At 38.5% G+C, this 26,662-nt stretch overlaps 1 protein-coding gene across 1 annotated transcript in view; it reads left to right on the top strand.

The window, feature by feature from the left end:
- Positions 1-5,801: 5,801 nt before the first annotated feature.
- Positions 5,802-26,662, top strand: part of OBI1 (ORC ubiquitin ligase 1) — a 42,058-nt gene continuing 21,197 nt past the window's right edge. The window contains exons 1-4 of the mRNA XM_058548347.1: positions 5,802-5,912; positions 17,974-18,109; positions 20,913-21,004; positions 23,131-23,379. Of these exons, the coding sequence (XP_058404330.1) occupies positions 5,841-5,912; positions 17,974-18,109; positions 20,913-21,004; positions 23,131-23,379 (549 nt within the window). The 5' untranslated portion in view covers positions 5,802-5,840. The remainder of the gene's footprint in view (positions 5,913-17,973; positions 18,110-20,912; positions 21,005-23,130; positions 23,380-26,662) is intronic.

Genomic DNA, 26,662 nt, shown 5'->3' with positions numbered 1-26,662 from the left:
TGAAGTCAGTCGAAGCAGTTGGTGGAGTAAGGGTGAAGAAAAGGTGCTTTTACGCTATGATCCCCCAGCTGTTTCTGAGAAAGTATACTTCATTACCTTTCTGTGATGTGGATGCTCCTTTCCCTCTAAGTTGAATTGAAATGCTATATAGTAGAAAAGGCCATCTCCCAGCTTACCCCACAGGGCTCCCGTCAGTGGCCCTGCTATTCTAGACAGATCCTACTATTTCTTGCAAAGAAACATAAATTTGTATGATGGTTTGAAAATCTCATTCTTAAGTAAGAACACACACACACACACACACACACGTTCTTTCTAATCTAAGAACAGCTCAAATAAATTAATACACATTCTAAAATGGTGATACGGAAATAGAGATAGAAAGAGTCAGAGACATAGAGTTAAAGAGGGGATAGACTGCCAATCAGTTAGCTGTTATTTGCTGAGATCCACTGTGTGCTCAGCACTGTGCACATATGAATAATGCAGGATTCCCCATGTGCAGGGACCTTCAGTCTAGTGAGCGAGAGATTTTTTCAAAAATGTAGAGCCCAGTAGAGGTTATATGCCTCTGTGCACGGCTGAGTTAGGTGCTCTCTCTCTCTACACCTGCAGGAATTAACTCACTATAAAATTGGTGGCTTACTCATATATTTGCCTTCCTGCTTTTAGACTGTAAACGTCACCAGGACAGGTCTAGACCTGTCTTTCAACTTTTTAGCTTTAGCATTTGTCACAGTGCTTGACCTACAGTATATGTTAAATAAGGTTTTGTAGAATAAATTTATGAGGTACAAAATTGGTTGATACAGATAAGTGATAATGTATTTGGAAGGGAAAGGGATTATGAGGAGGCTGGAGCAGACAGGAAAAGCATCATGAAAGATACGAAACTTAAGACTTGGTTGTAATGAACGGCATGAGGGGGAAAAGAAAGAAAATTCACAGATCAAAGAGTTGAGGATGGTGATGTGGGGATATTAAGCCATATCTTAAATAACACTTGTAATAAATGATTCAGCTGCTAAAACAATGACTGAGAGTGTTGAGCGTGTAGAGGAGGTGTTGACGCTTTACCTAGAAGAAGTAAAGCAACTTGGCAAGACTCCTGCCAGCTGCTGAGGACTTCATGGCTAAGTGCAGAACGCCTTTGTGGGAGAGGTGTCCTCAAGTAGAAGGCAATTATTTATACAGTTTCAGTAAATAGGATAAAAACAGGGGCCTAGCTTTGAGTTCCTTTGGGAGGATCTCACAACGGAAGGTCTGTTCACACCTAAACTAAAGGCAGGAAGAAAAGGAATGCGCTCTTTCGGGCAACTTAAAGACAAAAGCAACCAGGATCTCGGAGCTGGGTTCTCTATTCTGCTACTTTCGCAAATCCCATAACCTCTTCTTCTTTGTGGTTCCTGTTACACTGTTATTCTCGGAGGTAATATTTCCTTCATTTATTCTCTAGCATTCAACAAACATTTGTGAAGTACCACTTAATCTTAGGTGGGACTAAAATATTCTTTTAAAAATTACCTAATTTAAAACAATCACCCAATTCACAACATTTAAAAATACTTAAAGTTATAAATTGTTGTGTCACAATGCCAAGGGCTAACCAACAATAAGAACATCCAGAAGAGAAATTACTGTAGAAATAGGCATTTTATGATAGGATAGAAGAGTTGGGCTCAGTAGTTTCCTTTATAAAGTGGCTCATCAATAGTACAGAGGCTGGCACATCATTGGTAGTCAATAAAATATTTGTTGAATGAATAAATGCAGGCAGGGACCCTGTTTGTCTGATTTACAGCTGTATACCCAGCCCTAAGACCAGTGCCTGGCACATAAAAAACAGTTAAATATTGGTGGAATGACAAATAACTAATTAAATTTATTTATTTATTCTGCAATCACTTGTATTGTGATTACATAACAATTTGATGTGCAGATTCAGTATTAAAACCTCAACTGCTACTCAAGAGGCCGAGATTTGGTTCCAACCCAATGCAGCAAAACTTTTCCACTAGAATGTAAGCTCCATGAGACAAAACTTTGTCTGAATTAGTTGTTCCTTAATGATTTTAATAAAAACACATTAAATGAATGAATGCTAACGTCCAGCAATCTATTATTAAAAAAAAAAACTAATGTGGAAGAAAAACTCAAGTTCCTCTGCTATAGTAACAAGCACCTTTCATGCCACCATCTTGAGACATTTTAGCTCAGAATTCCTAGCCTGTGAGAAGATGCTACCATGCCTGAGTCCATACAACTGGTCCAGCACCTCTGATTAATTTTTAATCCAACTTTTACGAATTTTCTCAGTGTTAACCATAATCCAAGTGGGGGTATATAAATTTAAAGCAACAACAAAAAATGATTGTCTTTCAGGAATGAAAAATAAATGTAATCTGAAATCAATATTTATGAAGTTGTGATTAATTGACTGATCACCAAATGATTACAAAACGTCTGTCTGCAACATCTACTCAAATTTATTAGCTTTGACCAAAAAAATTAAAAAACAATCTGAACTGGGTCAATGAAAGAATAATGCGTTCCTAATCAATTTTTAATAGCACTTAAGATTTTATATTTTTTTAAACTTGCTTTTAAATAATTTATTATAAAAATGAGTCTGATTTAAACAAGGGGTAAAAGGTGTTCCATAGCTATTTGACGGTTTTCTTAGCAAAGAAATTCAATTATGACTGACTTTTTATTACCGAACTACTTTATTAATAATAATACGTCTTGCACTTACACGAAGGCATTGGGCCAAGAATCTCAGAGAGTCCAAGTGAGATCGAGGATTTAGCTCCAATTCTACCATTATCTGGTGGTTTACCTTATCTAGGGCTCAATTTCCTCTGTGAAAGAAACTGTGAAAGAAAAGACCTGCATAAAAACCCCTAAGATCATTTCTAGTTCTAAAAGTTTATAATTCTAAGGATTTAGGAGGTTTTAGCCCATCCCAGGAGCTATATCTGATAGAACTCCTCATGTCACAGGACTTCCCATAAGGCTACTAAGAGTTGAGAAAGATATTACACAGAAAGTCAATGAGCCATGTAATCTTTGTTTTCCTATTAGAGTAATGGCAGCATTGTTTAACGATTTTGGCCACATAATGTCTATTTAGAAATTGATTTGTCAAAAAAGGAAATCCCCTTCATAGAGCGGAGGGAAGAGATAGTTCCTGGCCTTGAACCGTTTGCATTATTGAAAGCAAAGCCTGGGAATTGGCCTGGAATCAATCTGGACCAAGTGCGAGTCCTAATCAGCCTGTATTGCTAACAATATTATCTAGATGTGTATCTGTGTGTGTGTGTGTGTGTGTGTGTGTACTTATCCACAAAGCATTAGTGAGCAAAGGTGTGTTTATAGTATGATCCTATTTGTGCTCATGCACACAGTAATATACAAATTAAAATGTTTAAGGATATGCTCTAGAATGTTAATAGTGATTACCACACAGGATAGAGAGGCGAGGCATAAGTATAGAGCAACATTTGCTTATTATATTATATATTTATAAATGGCTTAATTTTCTTAAGATAAGCCTTATTATTTTTACAAGGAGCAAAAAAGCAATAGTCTTCCATTTTGAAGTGAAAAACAAGGAAAGACAATGTTGAAAACAGCCTGGGTCTGTAATAAAAGTAGTCTGTAGCTAAAGAAAATATTACGGTTTGTGGAATAGTCAGTACCAGATACTTGATAAATCAGATACAATCCTTGACCTCAAGAAACAGACAGTCTGTTGTGGGGGCAAATGCATCAACGACCAAATATAATACAATGTGATCAGCACAGAAATAGCTATGTGGACACAGCACTAAAACACCACTGAGAAGCTGTGACAATGATCGTAAATGTGGAAAGAGATGTTGGAAATAGTCTAGATTTTAACATTCTACTTAAAATGTAGGTTATGATTTTTAAAATTTATCTTTGCAACTGAGTATTAATGCCAACCACCAGGATGATTCACAGGAAATGAACTTGCCCCAGTAGCAATGGAAAAGTCTTTCTTTCAAAAAATTAACATCTTCCTGCTGCACTGTTTCCAGGGATGCATGTGCCAGGCAGAACATTCTCAGTCCTACATCCCACTCAGAGGGTGGGAATGACAGGCCCCTAAAATACTCCCTTAGGTATAAGCAAGGTCAGAACCAGGCGAGAACAGGGAAGAACACAGTATGACAGGGAAAAGGTGAATTTGAATGACAGTGGGTAATGATCTAGAGCTTTCTCATTCTGAAGCCTTGGATCTACAGCCAGGAACGTGAAAGATGCGTTAGCAAAACGTGAATTCTAGACTCCATATAAATATGATTTCAAACAGCCAGGAAATAGTGAAACCAGATGACTTTTATGCCAGGCATTCTGAAAAAATGACCATTAAACTGACAATCAATATGATTGTTTTGCCCAGTCCTCCAATTCTAAGCACATGATGGACTCCATTTCCTAGGATATGAAGTTACCGAACTGTTTGGAAGAATTCTCACTGTCACTTGTGAGCCAATTTTGAACTGGTCTTGGGCTTCTTCAAGTGAATTACTAGCTGCTCCAATATCATTATTGTCTGTTCCTTTTATATACATGATAGTAAGCATACATTGACCTCATTTAACACACACGTGCACACACTTTACCAACGAGGAAGCTAAGAAGCTGAGAGATTAAATAAATTGTCTGAAGCCAGCAGAGCCAGGAAGTTGTTCCGGCAGGGATTTCTACCCTCTCAGTCCACGTCCAGAATCCGTTTCTTTTAACTACGAGACTGCTTCTTGTGATTATACTGCCTCTTTTTCCAAAAGATTAGTAAAAGTAATTCCATTGGTTTTGTTTCTAAATCTCCCTACTCGCAGATTGTATTTGTTTGCATAAATTGATTACATTGGCTCTTCCTCACTTAAAGTGAGTTGCAGTTAAATTCCAAATCTGTTACACTCAAGATTCATTTAGGAACTTTTCGAGTTTTTCTTTTCATTGGTAGGAAATGCTAACTTACAAACTCACTCCTCCGGAGTTCAACAGCACAGCAGTACGTATCATATCCAGCCATGCACCTGAAAGGTAGGCTTTAAAGGTTCGTGCCAAGTGCTTTCGGGGAATGTGGATGGCTCGCACTATTTGCAGCTTTCTCACTCGTGGGTGTAAATCACAGTCTGTGGCTCCAACCCTTAAGTCTCTTTTAGATAGAAACTACAGAAGGGCCAACTGTGAAAGCCTGTCTTCAGGAAAAGCTGCGATTAAATGTATCCAAAACGTCTCGGAAACAGATCAAGAGACACCCACTGTTTGTGGTTTTGAAGTGACATACATCATTTAAGAATGGCAACAGAGCTGAGACCGGCAGAAAGCTGTTTTGAAAAATTAAAATGTATAGATAACGTCTTTTCTTTTCCTGTTTTGACTGCGTCACATGTTTGCAGACTGTTCAAGGTTTAATCTTTAGGGGGAAAACTCTTCCCCAACCCCACCCTCCCGGAAAGATTGAGGGATTTAAGATAGCCTTTCCGCATCTTCCTGTTTTCTCTCCGCTATTACTCTTCCATTTACGCTTTTAAGATCCTCGATGACTGTAGTAAACCGCCTTCCTTCCCATTCTCAGCAATCTTGCAGCTCCCGAACAGGGAAAGTTTTTTTTAAAAATGAAAGCAACGAAGGAAGGAAGGGAAAAGCCTTGGCGACAGCGCGTTTCGAAAGCGCGTTTTCGTTTCCTTTCCCGGCGGGCTGTGGCCCTGCCGGGCTGCCGTAGCCGGCCTCGCGCGGCCCCAGTCGCGGCGAGGAGCCGCCGTCGGCGGGACTTCCGTGTTGGCGGGATTCTGAACGCTGCCATGGCTCAGACCGTGCAGAACGTTACATTGTCGCTCACTCTGCCCATCACGTGCCACATTTGCTTGGGGAAGGTAATGGGTGATTCTGGGCACAGCTACGAAATGGGGTCGGGTGTGAAGTCGCTCGCCGGAGCCCAGGGCAGTCTCCGAGTGTGGCGGGGACGGGGCGTGAGGGGCCGAGATGGGTGAAGACGCCAGCCCGCGTTCTCCTCAGGCGACGGGAGGCCGCGTCCTGGGGGACGGACGGAGCGCGCCGTGACTAATGGGTTCATCTGTGAGCCTTTTGAAGGAGGATGACAGCAGCCTGGGGTCTGAAGGGAGGGCGGCGAGGCCACTCTGCCTCCGCCGGCGGCCTCGCCCGGCCGACTCCAGCGTCGGAGGAGGCCTGGTCAGAAGCGAACGCAGCCCCTGTGCAGCCCCGTCCGGCGTGCAGTGAAGTCCATTAAAGCACATTTCCTGGGAGCCTAGCCTAAGGTTCCTCCGTCCCCTGCACAACCAGGGTGTTCCTGTTCTTGGGCCTGCAGTGCTAGTTGGGGGGTCTTTTCTATTTCCAAGATCCTTTCCTTTGCTGCACCCGGCCTTGAGAGAGGCCCTTGCTCTGGGTTCCAAATTTGAAAAGTAAATAGTACGTGCCCCTGAATGGTATTTAGAATGAGAGGTATGGTCTTGAATTCCAAGAATGGATCAGTCAGGAGACAGAATATCCTCTCTTTGTGATGCAAGAGGTGCTTAATGTGTTCCTCAAACAAGGTGGGGAAAGTAGTTCTGAATTAGAAATGGTTTTGAATGTTCTAATGCATTCGTCTCTTCCATTTCCCTTTGTGCCTCCTATTCGTGTTTTTTTTTTTTTTTGTGAGGAAGATCAGCCCTGAACTAACATTTATGCTAATCCTCCTCTTTTTGCTGAGGAAGACTGGCTCCGAGCTAACATCTATTGCTAGTCCTCCTCCTTTTTTTCCCCAAAGTACCAGTAGACAGTTGTATGTCATAGTTGCACATCCTTCTAGTTGCTGTATGTGGGACGCGGACTCAGCATGGGCGGAGAAGCGGTGCTGTGGTGCGCGCCCAGGATCCGAACCTGTGCTGCCAGTAGCGGAGCGTGTGCACTTAACTGCTAAGCCACAGGGCTGGCCCTCCCATGGGTTTTTAAAAGAGCTTGTCTTTACCTTGTAGATGAACAAGGGAGAAGATACTGTGAACAATCAGATTTTTTTTCTACCCTAAATTGTCTTTATATTTGTGGTGTGTGTGTTTACCCCCACATGCAGTCTGAAACTACAGCCACAGGCTTAAAATTGGGAGATACAAACTTCATAGAGCAGGCATTTGAGTACCAGCCAATACATTCATCTGCCTTAGGTGTCTGGGGTTCTCTGCGAATTTCCTGACTTCAAGAAGTAGTAGGAAGTCAGGCTTGGAAGCAACTGATAACTCTTGATACCCGTCAGGATGAAATGCCAAGGAAATAGCAAATGTGCTATGAGAGCACGTAGGGGATGGCTTGATCAATTCTGACTGGAGAGATCAAGGACGGCCTTGTGGAGGGTGGTATCCGCTACCACTGCCTACATACATAGCTGGGAGGAGGAGGAGATGATGATTCTGTTTGCTACAGTCTACATTTGGCTCCTGACATGAAATTTCCACAAGTATGTATTAAATTGTGGGTGGCTTTCCTCCCAACAGTAGGCTTAAAGGCTGATAAAAATATCCTTGGGAAATAATTTTCACTTGGTCTTAGTTGTACATATTATATCTAGTTTCCATTAGTTAATAGGCTGTCTTTTGCAATTGTGTTGAAAATGTGTTCTGCCTGGTTGGTTTTCCATATCTACACTTTTTGTGTTTAACCAAAGTGATACCTAATAGGATATAGTGATTTGCAGATTACAGAATGCTTTTGTGTGCATTTAGTTATTTCCTTTACTCCTGTCATCAGTGCTATGAAATAGATAGGTCTGGTTTCCTGATTTTTTTTAATAAGAAGACTAAGGCTTAGAGTCTCTGATATTTGAACCTCTGTTGTTACCATGTGTGTCTTCAGTAGATTACTTCCTAAAAACTCACTTGAGCTAATCCATGGCAACAGACACTTTCAGTGTCTTTTATTTTTCTTATATTGGTTAGCTGTATTCTAAAATTAAATCTGATAATAAAAGATTAACAATTTATAAAGAGGCATTTTTTTCTGTGTACTATGGAGGCAGAAAGGTGAGGTGGTTGAGGGCCAGAGTTCTATGTTCAGACTGCGTAAGTTCAAATCTAGGCTCTTCCACTTACTAGTTATATGACCTTATACAAGTTACTTAACCTCTCTCAGAGCAGTTTCCTTATCTGTAAAATGGGAACAGTAGTAGTATCAACACCCATCCTTGTGTTTTGGGGAGGATTAAATGAAGTAATTCATACACAGTGCTTCTCGTAAAGTCTGGCACATAATAATCTTCAATAAATGTTAACCTGTACTGTGGGCATGGAAGCAGGCCCTCAAACTGAGGAAACTAGTCTTTTCCAGTAACTGTTCTTCCCAGTTGCTTTGTGAGGCCAGCGCACTCACTAGATGATGATTTGCAGTCCCAAGAGAGTGAGACCTGTTTGTTCTGGAAATTGCCTCAGTACATCCAGGGGTTTTAACTGGTTCCATATGACTGTTGTCTTTTGTATAATTAAAGCAAATCTGATCTGCTTGTGCTACTCACCCTCCCCCACACACCCGTATTTGTGGGGTACTGGGGATGGCATGGCCTGAAGTACACCGTGTTCGCAATGTCACTTCTACCTCCTTGACATACAGCACGTCTGGCCACTTCTGAGATCTGCCTTAAAGTTCTTCCTGCCTAGCCCTGTTCCAGATAATCATTCTTGTGCTGCCCTCACCATTTGTCCCAAAAATCTCGCCATCAGCCATCTTCTCTTTTGTGATTGTTCAACAGAATTAGGGGCCATTACCGCCCCCCAGTATATATATATACACACACACATATGTAACCTTAAAAAAGATAGGGGTGGGGGAGACCTTAAATTTGAAGAGATAAGATAGATGCTGATTGGGATGGGGGGTGGGGAAGAATGGAGAGAAAAGAAGTAGTGGAGATAGCCGAAGTATGCACCTGGTTGGTGCTTTGTCTTCTGAATACAAATGTACTTAAAATTGGAAAGTTTAGACATTTGGCATTTACTACTACCGTCTCTACCTCAGTCTTAACGGTGGATTCTCTCTACCCAATAATGTTTAGCAACCTTGCCAGTTTTGTAGTAAGAGCTCTATGTGGCCTGAAGAAGTTAGCTACACATCCTGTGGGATGATTTATGTATAACACATTTTCTTGCCTATTCCTCAGTTTTTCTCATGCCTTGAACTAGTGGGCCAGCACACAGAAATTTAGGAATGATCTAGCCCAGGATATCTGTTAAGTGACATTTTGGTCTGCCACCAGAATGCTACAGGCCAGTTTATCTCTAGATAAGTCCAGACATTTATCTCTTCACTTAGGATTGAAGCTGTGAAACCAAATTATTGTTGCATGTAATACTTTTATTGACTGTGTCTGCATTTTGCCATGAGTGACAGCCGAATGTGACCCACAGTTAGTTTTATGAAAGGATGAAGGAGGTTCTCGAGAGAAGTGCCAAGCAACTAGACTTCTAATGCTATTTAACATTAATATATCACATTCAGTTATTCCTTGAGTGTGAGTCTAGTTAGAGGAACCACACTTTAAGATAAATATAAATAAACTAGAGTATTTTGAAATCATTTGGAAAGGAGTTGAAATTGAGGTTGGAATATAGGTGGAATGGAATAGTGTTGGAATGAATGGACAGGATTGTGAATCTTTAAATAATTAAAATATTTTTCATTTGGAAGGGAATCAAGCTTTGTATAGCTCCACAATATTAAGATTTGTACTTAGTATAAGGGCAAGCTTTCTGGCTGAAATAATCAGAAATGAAATTAGCTTCTTTAGGATGTGGGGTCTCCATCTCTTGAAGTGTCCAGTAATAGGATGGACTGTTTCCTGCTACGAATGCTATGGAAAGGATCCCTTCTTTCAGGGAGGACTTCTTGCTTTCCTTCCCACCCATATTGTTGATTAACAGTGTTGAAAAGATAGGGCTAGGGACAAAGCCTTATGCAAGTTAGAGTCCTTACTCTAGGTTGACTAAATTCATTAATCATTGTTCACCAGGGGCTGTTGATTGGCCAGCAAGTCATCCATCTCAGTCTGTTGAATCCTCGTTTGAATCCTGATTGCCTCTCACTGCCCAGGAGTGGATTTAAGAACCAATCTTGTACATAATTCTCACAAGTAATTTGATTCGAAAAAAGCCATATGGAGTACAAGTTTTACATTTTTTTCTCTTTTCCAGATTAAAATAAGTTTAAAGAGTGCACTTTCAGAAGTGTAACAATATTGTATTTTTACATACTTAGAGTATAATAAAAAAATTAACTCAAAAAAGTATTGATATATTTTAATAATTTTCAAGGTTGGTATGTAATAGCTGACATAGTTACTTCACAAATAAGATTCCAGTTTATCCTTAAAGCATTCTAGATAGGGATGAAGGTCGGGGAGGGGAGATGTATTATCTCTCCTTTTACCTAGACAGAAATGGGGACCCAGACCAGTAGGCATTAAGTAACTTAGTTCTTAGGATCACACAGTTTTAAAGTTCTAAGATCTAAATTCGGGCCCAGAGCCAAGGATTTCTTAAAACATAGCAAGAGCAATCCAGGAATTTTATTTTGAAAAGCTTCCAAATTCCCAAAGTTGACTGGGAGGGCCCATACTACAGTCATTTCTATGCCTCAGCCTTCTTTTGCACAGTCTTTCTAGATCTTCAGTTAGTGAAACCCATAAAGTTTTGAGATAGGTGCAAGAAAGAATATTCTTTGAAGAAGGAGGATTAGCTCTAGTCTCTAGCAAAGGTGACAGAAGGGCAGAGGAGTTGATTTTAAGTGTAATTCCTAGGCCAGCTGACAAAGTTGATCTGTTGCCTTTTCCCTCCCATCACTTCCATCAGTGCCCCTTTTCTGCAGACTCTGCTGATCCCAGTGTCTTGATTGTAATCTCTTGCTTCTTTCAGGCGCATGTCCTCTATTTCTTACTCCCAGATTATTGTTTGCTAACCCTGCTCTAAGGAAGAAAGAACTATTTCTTAGTTGAAAGAGCATTCAATTTGTGGTTGAATCACTTTGAATGATAGTTGAATGCTGGCTCTACCACTTATAACCTGAATCATTATTTCCTTGAGTCTCAGTTTCCACAGCTGAAAATGAATTTCATGCTTACCAACCACATTAGATTGTTAGAGAAATTCATGTGATTATCCTAGACCATGTGAGTGGATTTCATCCCCCAGGGACATTTGGCAACGTCTGGAGTCTGGAGACGTTTCTAATTGTCTACAGGGGGTTGCTACTCACATCTGGTGGATAGAGTCCAGGGATGCTGCTAGCTAAACATCCTGCAATATACAGGACAGCCCCCTACAACAAAAACGTTTTCATCCAAAATGTCAGTAGTACTGAGGTTGAGAAACCCTGTCCTAAACCAATGTATAACTCCTAGTAGGTGAGTCTAGGATGATGTGGATATTAATGGACAGTACCTTTAGACATGACTCCTCCCAGGTACATTTGTTTTTTAAGAAAGGGGTTTTGGTGATAGAGTGAAGTCTCTTAAAACTGAAACATCTTCAGATAAAGAAGTGAAACTATATAGTAGAATTACAGATTATAGGATTAATCTTTCTGCACCCTAGAATGCCCCCTCAGGCCCATTCTAGTGAGAAAAGCCCACTTTTCATACCTTGTTTTCTCTTCTCTTCCTCCTCCTCCTCCTCTCTAGCCTCAGGGGGTATTACCCTAGGATATCACTTCAACATGCTTACTCCAGATGAGTTTGGAATTGTACGTGTCACTTACCCTTGCTGTTGTCATCTTGCATTTTTATTTCATGAGTACTGTTTTATTGCCACAGATCTCATTTAAGAGTAAATTGGATATAAAGTCTAATAACAGGCAAATTATGACTATTTTTGTGTCTTGGGAAGATCTCATTAAAGAAAATTATGTATGTTTTGATCTTGTATATAGCAGGATCTGCGTAGAAGAAGATGGGTGGAGAGAAATTGAGGGAGGGCTAGATTCTTTGTATTTTGCTCCGGTAGGTTACAGTCAAATAAATAACAAGTTATTTGTTTTAGTAGTCCTTTCTCTTTTATAGATTTCTATTCTCCTAAGCTAAATTTAAACCATTGTGTAGAAATCATCACCTGATAAGTACTTGATCCAAAGAGAATGAGTCAACTGTTTCAAAAATCCAACAGAATGTCAGTGACAATACCAGGTATCAAACAGTGAAAATGATTCTCCTGTGGGTGATGTTGCCAATGGCTCTTAGTAGACAGAGCCAAGTAGTCTGCTTGTGGTTGTTCTTCTGTATCATTTTGGCAGATTAAATGGAAAGGTTAAACTTTCACTTTTTCACAATTTGGCAGTAGCCATTGACCTTTTGCTTCTTGAGATGCTTTTAGGAGCATTATCTCAGCCTTTCATTTTAATACATCAGAATTCACTTTTATTAACCTTAGAGTGTGCTGGGCATTGTATCAGGTGCTATAGGTGGATACAAAGATGAGCAGGACACTGCCCCTGACCCTAAGGAGTCTGAAATCTAATAGGGAAGGCAGGATGGAAACAGTTTTATAAGTACAGCACAATGCAGAAAGAAGTGAACATTAAATCAATGCATAAGGATTACCATTACGAGAATCAAACAAAGACCCAGTTGTTCTAAAAAAGATTAGTGAAGGCCTTTCAGAGGAGGAAGTGTTTGATTTTCAAAAATGTGGAAGGGATTTTATTTTGGGGAAGCTGGAGGCCAGCAGGATGTATCAAGCTAAGAAATGAGAGCACAATAAACAGGGAACCTCCACTGTTCGTATTCTTTTTTGGTGAATGTCAAGTGTGGTTGAAGTATAGGTTATGTCAAAAATTGAAGTAGCAGATCAAGGGAAATAGCTGTTTAAGAACCAGATTATGTTGTTATTTGAATGCTATACTTAAAACTATGAAGAGGGAAAAGCCACTGCTGTTTTGCAGGAGAGCAGTGCAAGTTGCTGATCCCTATTTTAGAAAGGTAGCTCTGGCATCAATAGGAAAGGTGGACAGAAATGAACACTTGGAAGCAAGGAAGCTTGGGAGGAGGTCGTTGCAATAGATCAGAGAGAAAAGAATGAGAACCTGGACTCATTATTGAGGTGAAGATGGAAAAGAAGGGATAGATGATAGGTAAAAGAACATTTAGGGGTAGATTTGCCATATTTTGACTATTCTGGAATGTACTTTTTTTCACATTAGAGCACATCTGAGATCTGGTTGTATCGTACAAGTGATGGCATCTCACAGATATAAGTGGCAGTATTTTTCATTCTTTCTTTTTTCTTAGTGGTACGTAGAATATTGGTGCGTCTTAAAATCTCTGGCTTCTTAGACGTGTTATGTGATACCCGGGTTTAGTGACAGATTGAATGGTGAGGATAAGGAAAAGGGTTGAGTCAGAGACAGCTCTGAATATTCTAGCCCCAGTGATGAGGTGGTGGTGCCATTAACTTAGACAAGAGGGAGTGCAGGAGGAGGAGTGAATCAGTGGAGGAGGCCAAGTTTTGGTTTTAGACATGTTGTGGTTAAGGCAACTATAAGATCCTTACACGGAGTTGGCACCTGGGCATGTGGATATAATGATAATGTTACCTTTTCTTTTCCTTTTTTTTTTTTTTTGAGGGATTACTATGTGGAAGTCTCTGTGCTTACATCTTTACATTATTAAATCTTAACACCTGAATGAAAAGTGTACTAGGTTAAAACACAATTTTCAGAGGTGGAAACTAATGCCCACTGGCACTAAAGGGCTTACCCAAGGTCAAATAGCTCAATAAGTGGCAGCGCTGGAGTTGGCTCCAAGTTTGTCTCTTGAAGCCTAAGCTCTGCAACTTATTGAGGTCCAGTTACAGAGGATTCTCAGGAGTTGTCACCATGGAAAAGATGTCAACACCATGTGATACATGAGATTAAGAGAGAGAATAGAGCTATGTCAGATAAAATGGCCCAGGACAAAACATTAGAGAAAGCAGCCATACCGCCTCCAGTATTTTGACTATAAGCATCTCACTCTCATCCTCTTCCCCTCACACCCGCTGTCCAGCATTACTTCAGCCTTATCAAGACCCATCCACTGACTCTATGACTCTATCACTTGTTCACTGTCATCATTACCATTCCTATACTCATTTCCCTTATTAGCCAGGGTCATTTATTATCATCAGTCCCTTGTCTCTCTCTTCCTCCTTGGCAAAACTCCAATTCTGGGTAAACCCAACTACTCATTTACTTCCTGCCTGAACCTGAACAGCTAAAAATTGGTAAGAAAAATATACACCTGTGCTAATTGGTCTTACTTTACAGTCAAAACCACAGACCTCAAGTAGGAAATAACAATGTTTGGCAATCCTGCTACATGTCCCTAGTAAATTTACTTTCTCACTTTTCAAAATAACTGCTTTGTTCTCTTATTTTCTCAAGTTGGTATCCTTCCCTGCTTCTCATTTTCAGCTGGTAACCTCCCCTCATATTTAATGACAAAATATAAGCAATTGGAACAGTTGAAACATGAGTTTTCTCATCTTTCCATCAACAGATCTTCCAACCCCTTTGTATTTGTTCTCACATCCTTGGCCTTCCCTTTTGTTACAATGGAAGACAGATCCTTACTTCTTTGTAAGTCAAAATCTCCCCTTTATACTTTGGATCTCAATCCCCTCTTGACTTCTCAGGGACTTTACTATCTATGGCTTTGATCTCTCCCCCTCTTCCTCCATTATTAATATCCCCTCTTTACTGTATCGTTCCCATTGCATTCCATACCAGGGCTCATTTTTATGCTCTCCTTTACAGCAAAACATGAAATAATTGTCTGTATTCTCTGTCTTTACTTCTTCACCTTTGCTTGTTTCTCAACCTGCAGTCAAGTTTCCATCCCCACCATTGGCTGAAACAGTGCTTGTCAGTAACAGATCACAGTGACTTCCATGCAGTTAAATCCCATACTCACTTCTCTGTCCACATCAAACTCAGCCTCTCCTCAATATTTGACATACTTAGCCACTGTCTCCTTCTTGAAAAATTTCTCTTAGCTTCTGTGAGACCATACTCTCCTATCCTCCAGCACAGACCCCTCCTTCTCAGTTCACTTTGCTGGTTGCTCCTCTTCCTCCTCTGCTTGCTAGAATGAGAATCTCCTCCAGTCTTGTGAATATCTAAAGCCAGTGATTCTCAGGCCCTGCTTTGTCCACTTGAAAGTCAGCTTGGCATCACAAATTTAACATGGCCAAAACAGAATTCTTGATTTCCACCACATGTAAGACCTTCTTTTCCTTTATCTTTGTCACGTTAGTTAATGATAGCACCAACCACTGCATTGTTCAAAACCGTTTGTTAGATTGGGGAGATATTTAACCTTCGTTGTGGGAACAATTACATAGAAAATACCAATTGCCTTTAAATGTGCCTGTAATGAGGGAAGCCTATAGTGAGTGGGAGAGCATCTTGAATCTCCTTAAAAAATGTGCAAAGTTTTATATTTTGAGCATTGGCTTTCATCCATTTTCAGATGGGTTCGTGACTTAAAAAAAGAAATTAAGTCACTGCTCTAAAAGTCTGAGGAGATAACTCTTCTTTCTTTAGCTGAGCTTCTTGTTTGGGAGATATATGTACTTCTAGGAGTATTGCAGGAATGTGATATGTGTGCTTGTGTGTTCATGTGCCTGTGTTTGGGGGAAGCTACAAGATAGATATGGCAGTATCTTCCTGGTACTTAGTTTGAAAATTCTTTGGTCTAAAAACATTTCATGACTTAAAGATTAAATTAAAACACACATGAATATGTTTTGCTCTGGACTTCTGAATCACATGAATTTTTAGGAAAAAATAGCACCTGCACATAAAGTTCAGGCTTGTCTACCTCTTGTGCCTCTGATCAGGGATACCTCCCAGATAAGCATTCACTCCTTGCTGTTAAGAAACACTTTAGAAGAAGAGTTTGAGAGGCTGTACTTCATGGTCTTACTTATTTATTTTAATCAGTCCTGTAAAATCAGTTGAACTGAATGAATTAGAATTGATTTCTCCAAGAGGAAGTCTAAATCCAAGCCGAATTATCTTCTCTGTTTAGTTTTCTTATGTTAGTGTTCATAATCAAGGGAGCATCTAAATATTTGGAAAGCCAGACTGAGACCAGAGAGCTCTTTACAGTGAGGTTTAAAACGATTACCTGCCTGGTGTGAATTGCCATACATCTGTGATTTCTTTGAGAGTAGGGACCCCTTTCAAATTGATGAATACTCATAGTATCCTTCTGAGACAGGCGTAGAGCAGCACAAGCATTTTCTCTGCGGAAAGTGGTTTGTGGTGATTCTGTCTCTTCATTCTCCCTCTACGTCTTCTGCTTTCCCTTGATCTTCTAGTCCCTAGTGCAGACCGACTGTACAATGGTATTGTTATTATTATTAGAATAGGAAGATATTGAAAATAGCTATATAGTGTTTTGAGTCCCATAGTAAAAGTACCATGTAAATCAAGTGAAAGCCTAAGCATCTCTGTGTCTTTTTTGTTTTTGTTTTTTATTGTTTAATTTGTGCTATTTGAAGAATGTTAAGTTATTATTCCCTCTGGCAAGTGCCCCAACTGCTTGAATGTAAAGTGTTATCTTAACAGCAGTTACTTCATTCAACAAACCTTTACTGAGTACCTACTCTGTACTAGGCGATACTAGGCTATCTTCTAGGCATCAGGGATTTAGGAATGAATGAGACAAAGGAAATTCTTGCTCTCATGGGGCTTCCATTCTTTTTTCTTTTCTTTTCTTTTCTTTTTTTTTTTTGCTGAGGAAGATTTGCCCTGACCTAACATCTGTTGCCAATCTTCCTCTTTTTTGTTTTTTTTTTTGCTTGAGGAAGATTAGCCCTGAGCTAACATCTGTGCCAGTCTTCCTTCATTTTGTATGTGGGTCGCCGCCACAGCATGGCTGACTAGTGGTATAGGTCTGCACCCAGGATCCGAACCTGTGAACCCTGGGCCGCTAAAGCCGAGCGTGCTGAACTTAACCACCATGCCATAGGGCTGGCCCCGGGGCTTCCATTCTAATAGGGGAGATAGACAATAAATATTGTAAAGAAACATATAATATCAGGTAGAAAACTAAAGCAGCTTCTCTCTTCTATTTTCTCTCTGATAAAACAACTACATGAAATCAAAGCACCTAGTTAACCCGGAGCAAGCCACCTAATTTTTTCACACCTTGGTTTCCTTATTTGTAAAGTATATTTACTCTGTTTACCTCACAGTGTTATGTAAAACAAAAAACAGAGAGAGAAAATGCATGTGAAAGCCCTTTGTAAAATATAAGACTATATAAATGTAAAGTATTATTATTTGTACTTGTTTACATGGAGTTAAAGATTTGTGTATTTGGTGTATGTCAATATTTCTGTCGGCATTGCATGCTGTTTAGATTATAAACCACTTGAGAGTGGGACTCATGTCTTTTATGGTTGTTTTAGCTTTCATGCTGCTTTGGTTTGGGGGACTTTCTAGTAAGATGTCAATACTTAATGGTTGGTTGTTGTTCTATAATATAGTGGAATGAGTTGAGGGAAGGGTTCAAGCATCAGACAGATGACTGGACTAAATGATCTTTACAGAACCTTCTAATCCTCACATGTTATAATTCTAAAATGGAATGGTTGAAGAAAAATTGTCGTAGCCTTAGTAGAACGAAATGCATTTTCTTTTTGGCTGTGAATGTGGCTTGGAACTAAATAAATCTATTTCAGAGTATGTCAAAAGTTTCAGTCTCTATGACCAAATATCTCAGCTAGTATCTATGTTATACATACATAAAAGACAATGTGGTAGCAGAAGCAGTGTTTTTATAAGTCTTAGATATTTCCTCTTAAAGCACCTCCTGCTGTACTCCAGAGAAGCAATTTGTTTGCTCTAAACTAAACCTCTTGGGTTTCTAGTTATGATTGTTGACCTGTACTAAAAGTAATGTTTCTTTTTTCACAGGTACGCCAGCCTGTCATATGCATCAACAACCATGTATTTTGTTCAATTTGTATCGATTTGTGGTTGAAGAATAATAGCCAGTGTCCAGCTTGCAGAGTCCCCATCACTCCTGAAAATCCTTGCAAAGAGATTATTGGTAAGGACCTATTTTCTAAATTCATAGAAATAGATTTGAAACAATCTCTAAATAGTGTATATTTGAAGGAAGACTGAAATAGACAGTTTTCATTGATGTTATTTTGCCAATATCATACTGGATGGATTGGTCATTTATATAATCTGTAAGTGGAGCAACTGAGGGGCACAAGGCACTATGAGAAATCTTAGTGCCTCATAGAACTTACATTCTGGTAGAGGCTGTGCATGTGGACCAAAATATTAATGGTTTAAAGCAGCAGATGCTAAAGGTCAAAAAAAGGCCCAGAGAGTTCAGGCAAGGAAGTTCAGCTAGGAACGTTGAGAAGGGCTTTATGAAACAGGTGACCTTTAAGATGGAGATTTAAGGATGGATAAAATTTTAACAGATAGAGATTAGGGAGCCCATTTCATGCAGAGGAAGTAGTATGAACTAAGATTTAGAAGTAGGAAAACACAAAGCATAGTTTTGGAAATGATCCGTAGTCTAGTTTGTGTCTGACTACTAAAATAAAACTGAGGCGCCGGCCGGTGGCTCAAGCAGTTAAGTGCGCGCACTCTGCTGCGGCGGCCCTGGGTTCACAGGTTCGGATCCCGGGCGTGCACCGACGCACTGCTTGCTAAGCCGTGCTGTGGTGGCGTCCCATATAAAGTAGAGGAGGATGGGCACGATTGTTAGCCCAGGGCCAGTCTTCCTCAAGAAAAAAGGGGAGGATTGGCATCGGATGTTAGCTCAGGGCTAGTTCTCCTCATAAAAAATAAATAAATAAATAAAATAAGACTGAAAAGGTAAAATGAGACTTTAGTGCAGAATATCTTGATTGACAAACTAAATCAGGGACTTGCTCTGTGGGTGAGAAGGGTGAGGTGGGTATGATGGTTGTGAGCGAGGGAGTAGCATGATCCAAAATGTGCTTGAGGAATCTCACTAGGGTGATGGTATGTAGGTCAGGCTGTAGGGGAGAGACAGGATGTGAGGAGGTCAGGTGAGGCTCTTGCCGGGGTGAGGGAGAATGTGAGTCAGGATTAAGGGTGAAAAAGAACATTCAGTGCCGCAGTAGTACAGTTAAGAGGGGGGATATAAAACTTGAACTAAAAGATCCTTGAAAAATTAAAGAGCTTTTTTAGTGTTTGGGGTTTTTTGTTTGTTTGTTTTTGTTTTTTTTCCTAAATCTCTCTTTGCTGGTTTTCTTTTGTTCGGTTTTCAATCACTGACCTCATTTCTTTCTTTCTTTTTTTTTTTTTGAGGAAGATTGGCCCTGTGCTAACATCTGTTGCCAATCTTCCTCTTTTTTCTTTTTTCTTCCCAAAGCCCCAGTACGTAGTTGTGTATCACTGTTGTAGAGTTGTAGCTCTTCTCTATGGGATGCCGCCCCAGCATGGCTTGATGAGCGGTGAGTACGTCCGCGCCCAGGATCTGAACTGGCAAACCCCGTGCCGCCAAAGAGGAACGCACGAACTTAACCACTACGCCACTGGGCCGGCCCTTAGTGTTTGGTTTCTATTCTGCTCATATAAGTTATTTCTGTTAGATTGCAAAAAAATAAAATGATTTTTATTTGTTATTGCTTTAGAAAAGATTGGAAAGTGGATCAGTCATTAGCTATGTATAGAAAACACCTTTCAGAAAACTTAAGAAGTCATTCTAATAGTCCCAAATTAGGAAAAATGGACTTAAATGAGATTTTTACAGTGGAAATGGAAAGTAAGATATATGCTAGAACAAGAACTAGTGGGACTTTGAAACTAGGGGATCCGAAGGGGGAATCAGAGATGGCTCCAGGGTTTCTTTCTTGAGTGACCTGGGTGAACTCTGGTAAAGGAATATTTCTCTGCTATGCTGCATACTTCAGTGTTAACCTCTCTGCCTCTAGTTTCTTGCTGGTACTGAACTTCACCAAGGAGTCAAGTCTTTTCTTGCAGAATATGAGGTTTGATGATTAAAATAATTTGAAAGTTTCTTCCCCAAGCTTCTCTTCACATTCCTTCTCCTGCCTTCATTCGTTCATATCTAAGTGATATTTTGTAAATTCTCTCAAATAAAATAGTTCATCCATCCTTGTATTTGGATAGAACATCCTGAAAAAGAACATCTCTAAAATGCCTTTGCTCTCATGATGCTAAGAAGTACAAAGGTAACCACAGTGTAGGTGAAGAGCTCTCAAGAATTCGTTTTGAGTGTATTTGTAACGAGTCATATGGGCATACAATTAATGCCATGATTCATAATCCATTGTAACTGGGTTGTTACAATAAAAAGCAGTGAAAAGACACATTAATCTTTTCAGTTATGTTACCAGTAACAAGGTATGTTTGAATGAGTACATTGGTTATAATATATATCATATATATTTCATATATTATATATAGATATATATTTGATTATTATATCATATATATGAAATATATATTGATAATATCTTATTTATATAATTTATTCGTTAAATATAATCATTGGTTTTATCGCTATTTAACAATTGTCAGGTATTCAAAGTTTGCAATAGTTCAGATGTGATAATTAATAAAATGTAGCCTTTGCCTTATTGAGTTTATTATAATAAGATCCACAGGTAAGTAAACACAACTTTATATTTTACTGAAGGTATTTTTTATGGTGTTATTTGATATTTATCTTTTCTCAGGATTGAGATAGAGAAGAGGCCTCGATGGCAGCCCCAAGTGTGTACGTAGGGAATGGGTAGAAATTAAGCTGGAGAACTATATAAAACAATAAGAAAAGGGTTCATTTTCTATTTCATTCTGCCCAAATCAGAATGAAAAGTTAGATTTTTTTTTTCCTGTAGGAGGAACAAGTGAAAGTGAACCTATGCTAAGCCATACAGTCAGGAAGCACCTCCGGAAAACTAGACTTGAGTTGCTCCACAAAGAATATGAGGTAAATGATAATTTAAATTTAAAATGACAACAGCATTGAAGTCAAGTTGAAACTGAGCTATCTCGGTCCCTGAACTTCTTAGAGTAAACAATCAATGAACTCTTATTTTAAATGACAATTTAAAAATATTTTATTTGATAAATTTTTTTTGCCCTTTCCTATTTCAAACACAGGAAAGGAACAGATGGAAGCATTTCCTTTTTTTCCTTCTTTTAATGTAAAATTTGTCCTCAATAGTCATTTCGTACTTGTTCCCACAAGAAGTTGGGAAGTAGAGGAAACTCTCTTATGAAAGTCGGTCTTCCAACCCCCACAAGCCATTAGGAATGTTCTGGTAAACAGTGACTGTAACTTTCATTCTGTTTTTGTTTCTGCCTATAAATTCACTGATAATTATAAGCGCGATCAGTCTGGCAAAGTACATATACCTGTGTCAACTACCAGCAAAGAGAGTTTGGTATGAAATATGCTATTTCCTAATTCTTTTTTGCATGTAAAACAATGGGGTTTTTTAAATAAAAATTGTATATATTTAAGATGTACAACTTGATGTTTTGATATATATACACGTAGTGAAACGATTACTTCAGTCAAGGTAATTAATATATCTATCTCCTCACATAGTTGTGTGTGTGTGTGTGTGTGTGTGGTAAGAGCACCTGAAATCTACACTCTTAGCGAATTTCCAATATACAATACAGTCTTATTAACTACAGTCATCACACTATACATTAGATATCTAGACATGTATCCTACATAACTGCACATAGTGCCCTTTGATCCATCTCCACATTTCTTCCACCCCCCCCCCATTTCCTCTACCTCACCACCCTTGGCAACCACTGTTTTTAACTCTCTGCTTCTATGTATTTGACTTTTTTACGTTCCACATTTAAGTGAGAACATGTACTAGTTTTCTTTCTGAGAAGGCGACTTGACAGGGTGATAGAATTTTTCCAAATTAGCTTTATGCTAATTGAATACTTACACTTTTGAATGGTAAACATTAAGCCCAATTGTCATTTTATGTTGACTAAAGGGGGGATATTACTGATCTCTCCTTTTGACACAAAATATCTTTAAGTTAAACTAGATACATGGTAACTACTTCAGCTGCCTCAAAAAATTTTTTAAATAAAGCAGGACATAAATGACTGAATAAATGTTCATTCATACATGTGTTTTTCTTGTTTAATTTGTTTATTCACTAATATATTAATTCAAAAAAATTGATTTTCTCATTTATAATAATATTTAACTTGGAATGTATTGCAATTTAAAATAGTGTATAATAGTATCTGTGTTAAATATAAAATGTACTCTTACATACTTAGTGAATACTTCTCATACTTAGGTACTAATCAGATTAATCCTTTAGGAGATCAGTGGCACATTGAGCTACTTGGAATTTATTTTCTAACAACAGAATTTCTAGTTTAAGATGAAATACTCATTATAGATGAATAAATGGTATCACAGAAAAGAGTTCCAGCCCAAATGTTTAGTAATTGGATTTAAGATAATAAGCAAATTCCAGATGGGGAAAACTAATACTTGGAATAGTCGTGGTGGTAATTAAAGAACAAGAATATAGAAAAGTTAAAAATTAACTACAGGTGTTATTCTGAAATGGCAAGTGGAAGGAAATGGTACGTGGTTTCACTCTTACTTCACATCTAGAAGGAAAAATATAAACATCAAACAAACCTATAAGAGAGCACCTTGATCAACACTGTATTTTTTAATTCCCCTCAGTAAAGCAGTTAAACATGCCTCAGAATTTTCTTCTGAGGCATCTACTTCCTTGTTGAATTCATGTGACTGTTCTTGTTTTCTGGATATCTTAAATAGAATCAAAGATTTGACATTTAATTTTTTTTAAAACCAAAAACTATCATTGAATTAAAATGAAAGCAGTGAAAATGCCAATTTTCATCAGAGTCAAAGTACTTTTTGAGAATTTCAACTGTGTGTGACTTTCTGCCTACAAAACTATTCTGATGGGTAAAGAATCTGTGTATCTACAGAACTTTGAGTATAAAATTTAAAAATACATTGGTCTCCGTTTAGCATACAAATGTTTTTAGTGTCTGTGTCTATCTAATGGCTATGCAATGCTTTTTCAGGATGAAATAGATTGTCTGCAAAAAGAGGTAGAAGAGCTTAAAAGTAAAAATCTCAGTTTGGAGTCACAGATCAAGACTATTCTGGATCCTTTAACTTTGATGCAGGGCAACCAAAATGAAGACAAACATCCAGTTGCAGATAATTCAAGTAAAATTGACCCAGAAACTGTAGCAGAGTGGAAAAAAAAACTTAGAACAGCTAATGAAATCTATGAAAAAGTGAAAGATGATGTAGATAAGCTGAAGGAGGTAAGTTGTGGTTGTTTTTAAACATCTATTATAGTTTTTAAACTTCTATTATAGTTGTTTTTAAAATTCTATAATATTTTAAGTACCTTCAGAAGTATACATAGCCATATTATCTTGATTCATCATTAGATGATTTGTGGGGGAAGGACAAAAAATCCCTGGATGAGCATTATAAGCAATAGGAAAACTTTTTCTCCTCAAATGTCATTAGCTGCCAAGAAATATCAGGTGGTTCCATTTGTGACTATAATTGGAGACTCGCTAGTGCTTCTATATGATAAGTTTGCATCTTCTTGTAGAAGAGTGACATCAATTTAAAGGATGTGTTTCTATTTCCTTTCTTTGTGGTTTGCCTTAATATTTTTTGAGCTTATGTCAGTGACTGCCCTATATGCATAAAAACAAACACATATCCATGTCCCTACTTATAAAATGAAAAGTTTGGATATCTTTTCTAATCTATTCTCGGATTTTTAAGATTGTAAATAGTTAAAGGCTTAATGACTAATTCCAAGAGAGCTGTGAGTAGCTGCTTTAGACTACTCAATGCAAAAGAATGTTGTAGCTTATGAGGTAGGTTCATTTTTTTCAGTTATTCTTCCATGCATCAAGATAGAGAAACCATAGGTGAAAAGGCAAACCTCTAGGATTTTCCAGTCTGGGAAAGGAGACGAGATCCATGCCATCAGCACTAGAGGCTGAATCAAGTGCTGTAGAGCTTTGTTGGCCAAAGGGACCAACCTTTAGCTTGCCTTCAAGTTTATCCACAGTGGAGTCCTTTTGTGCTGAATGGAGATGGTTTTTTGGTATTCATGTCCTGACCACCCATTCAACCTATCTGCATAGTTAAATACTGTTAAATACATAATTAAAATATTGTTACTGTGCTGAATCACTAAATCTTGCCTCCTGAAATCATTTAGTTCCATGTGATATTTTGTAGAAGTACCACCACATACTAGCCCTCAGATCCTCAATGAGGTTAAGTAGCAGAAAAGTATCTGCAACTTAGTGTAAATACTAAGCCATCTTCACATTCCAACATATAAAATAAATGCTGTTTGGGCTCAGAAAAGGCCAAGATGAGAGAAAGAAGGAAACTTAGTGCTTTCAGGGGAAAAAGAAACTACAAACATAATTGCACTGAGTTCATTACAAGTTTAGGGGAAGTGTGTAGTTTCTTTGGGTATTGATGGCCAACATTAGCTTGTTGGTTTGTCTAAGAAGAGAAGAGGACACGAAAAGGAAAGACAGCTGGGAAGTTACGGTATATATCAACCTACCATGTCCCCTTTAACTTCCCTTTCTCTTTTTGAGCCATCACTAAGTTCTGTATGGTCTGCTTTATAGTTATTAAACTTCATTTAAATTTTTGGCAATAAATGCTTCTTAGAGCATGAGGCACTGCATGAAAACTTTACTCTGGGCTCATAAGAGTGGTGTAGGGGGATAATGTAAAACAAAAGTACATAGAACACAGTTTTTCTTTGCTCTTTTAAAGGTCACGTGTTAAATTCAATACCCAAAGCTACTCTGAGACCTCAGAATTATTTAGGATCTTTATAAAGCCCATTTTAGATGCCTACTGATGGTATTAGGTAGTACTAGGCAATAAACTGGAACATAAATGAATTAAAAAACGTGGACTGCAGAGGCAGAACTTGAATGTGAAGTACAAAGTCAAAGAAATAACATACTATAAATCAAATATAGGAGTGCAAACGATTCCGAATAAAGGACTACTTAGAATGAATGAAATAGACTTTTTTTTCTGACATTTCCAGGACTAGGTGAGTTTTGAACCATGATGAGGCCAGTATCACCCAATCAGTGTTGAGAATGCAAAATAGCTGAAGTCTTTGTTATTCTTTTAGGTTTGACAAATGGGCAGATCTCTACCCTTTGTAGCTTTTACCAACCTAACCCTCCTGAAGTTGAAAATGTCTCTGATAGTTGAGGAACTAGCCAGCTCATAGTGAGAATATTCAAGAGCCACAGGACTGGTGAGAGACCTTGAAATATAGCGATATAGTACAGAGGGCATGGGGAAAAGAAATCAAATGAGTTTCTGATTTAAGCTTGTCATCATCATCAAAAAGCATTCACTAAGTGCCTCTTCTTATGGTGCTATGCTTGAGAGCTTAATTCATTGTCTGTGTGTATGAGGAAGTAAATGACTTTCCTTATATCTTCAGAGGGGCAGTAATGGTGTTTATCAGTCACTTAAAGAATTAACCCTCCACAATTCTGGTTGGTTTGCAACCATGAAGATAAGCAGGTGCTCAGAGCCCAAAAGGAACCTGGATGAGTCTAAGTGACAGAGTTAGGCTTTGTGCCCAAAAGAATGTCCGCTGCCCTGCTTCTCTTGTCATCTTCTTGGGGTGTTTATGTGTGGGTGGGCAAGTAATATAGTCAGAAGTTTGGAAATTAGTCAAAAACCTTGGTCAAATTTTTTAAATCTGTTTTTAAGTCTTCTTGGTTTAAACCTTTTTGTTGACAATAGTTATTGTGACCCATTCACTTTGATTGTTAATATTCTAGTCAAACAAAGAATTTCTCTTGCCAGGTTAGTGAGATTGGTTTCTAGTCTAGGAAGTCTTACTTTTCTTTGGAATTCAAAAATGCAATGACTAGGGAGTTTAAAGAAAGTAGCTGTTAAGAAGACTACAATTTAGGCAGACTATTCAGGCTGTCCAGAATAGTCCTGTGGCTCTTGAATATTCTCATTATGGGCTGGCAATTCTCAATCAATATTGAGACTAGATTTTTCAGCAATTAATGTTTTGTTAGGCAATTTTTGGGTATCATACAATTCAAAAAAGAAAGTCATACTTGGGATTTTTTTCTAATCAAAAGAGAATCCATAGAATTTATTAGAAAACATTGACCCAGTTTTGAAAGTGCCAGAAGTTGTGAGCCAGGGCATTTAGGAAAACCGTTTTGAAGAAAGCAAGCAAGTGGTTTAAGGGGGGTGAGGGGAGGGTGAAAAGGGTAAAGGGGGACATTTGTACAGTGACAGATGGAAACTAGACTTTTGGTGGTGAACATGATGTAGTCTATACAGAAGTCAAAATAATAATGATGTACACCTGAAATTTATATAATGTTATAAACCAATGTTACCTCAATAAAAAAATAAAAGTTAAAAAAAAGAAAGCAAGTGGTTTAATCATATTAGATTTATCTAAAAAACTATTCTAAAAAAGCAACCAAAAATCAATCTTATAGCTCAAGAATTAACTCTTAGCATTAGTTTAGCAAATAATTGCATATGGTTTAATGT

This window comes from Diceros bicornis, chromosome 9 (genome assembly GCF_020826845.1).
Source record: "Diceros bicornis minor isolate mBicDic1 chromosome 9, mDicBic1.mat.cur, whole genome shotgun sequence".
Classification (NCBI taxonomy): domain Eukaryota; kingdom Metazoa; phylum Chordata; class Mammalia; order Perissodactyla; family Rhinocerotidae; genus Diceros; species Diceros bicornis.
Note: the sequence above shows the minus strand (reverse complement) of the source record. Positions and strands in the feature narration are given on the sequence as shown.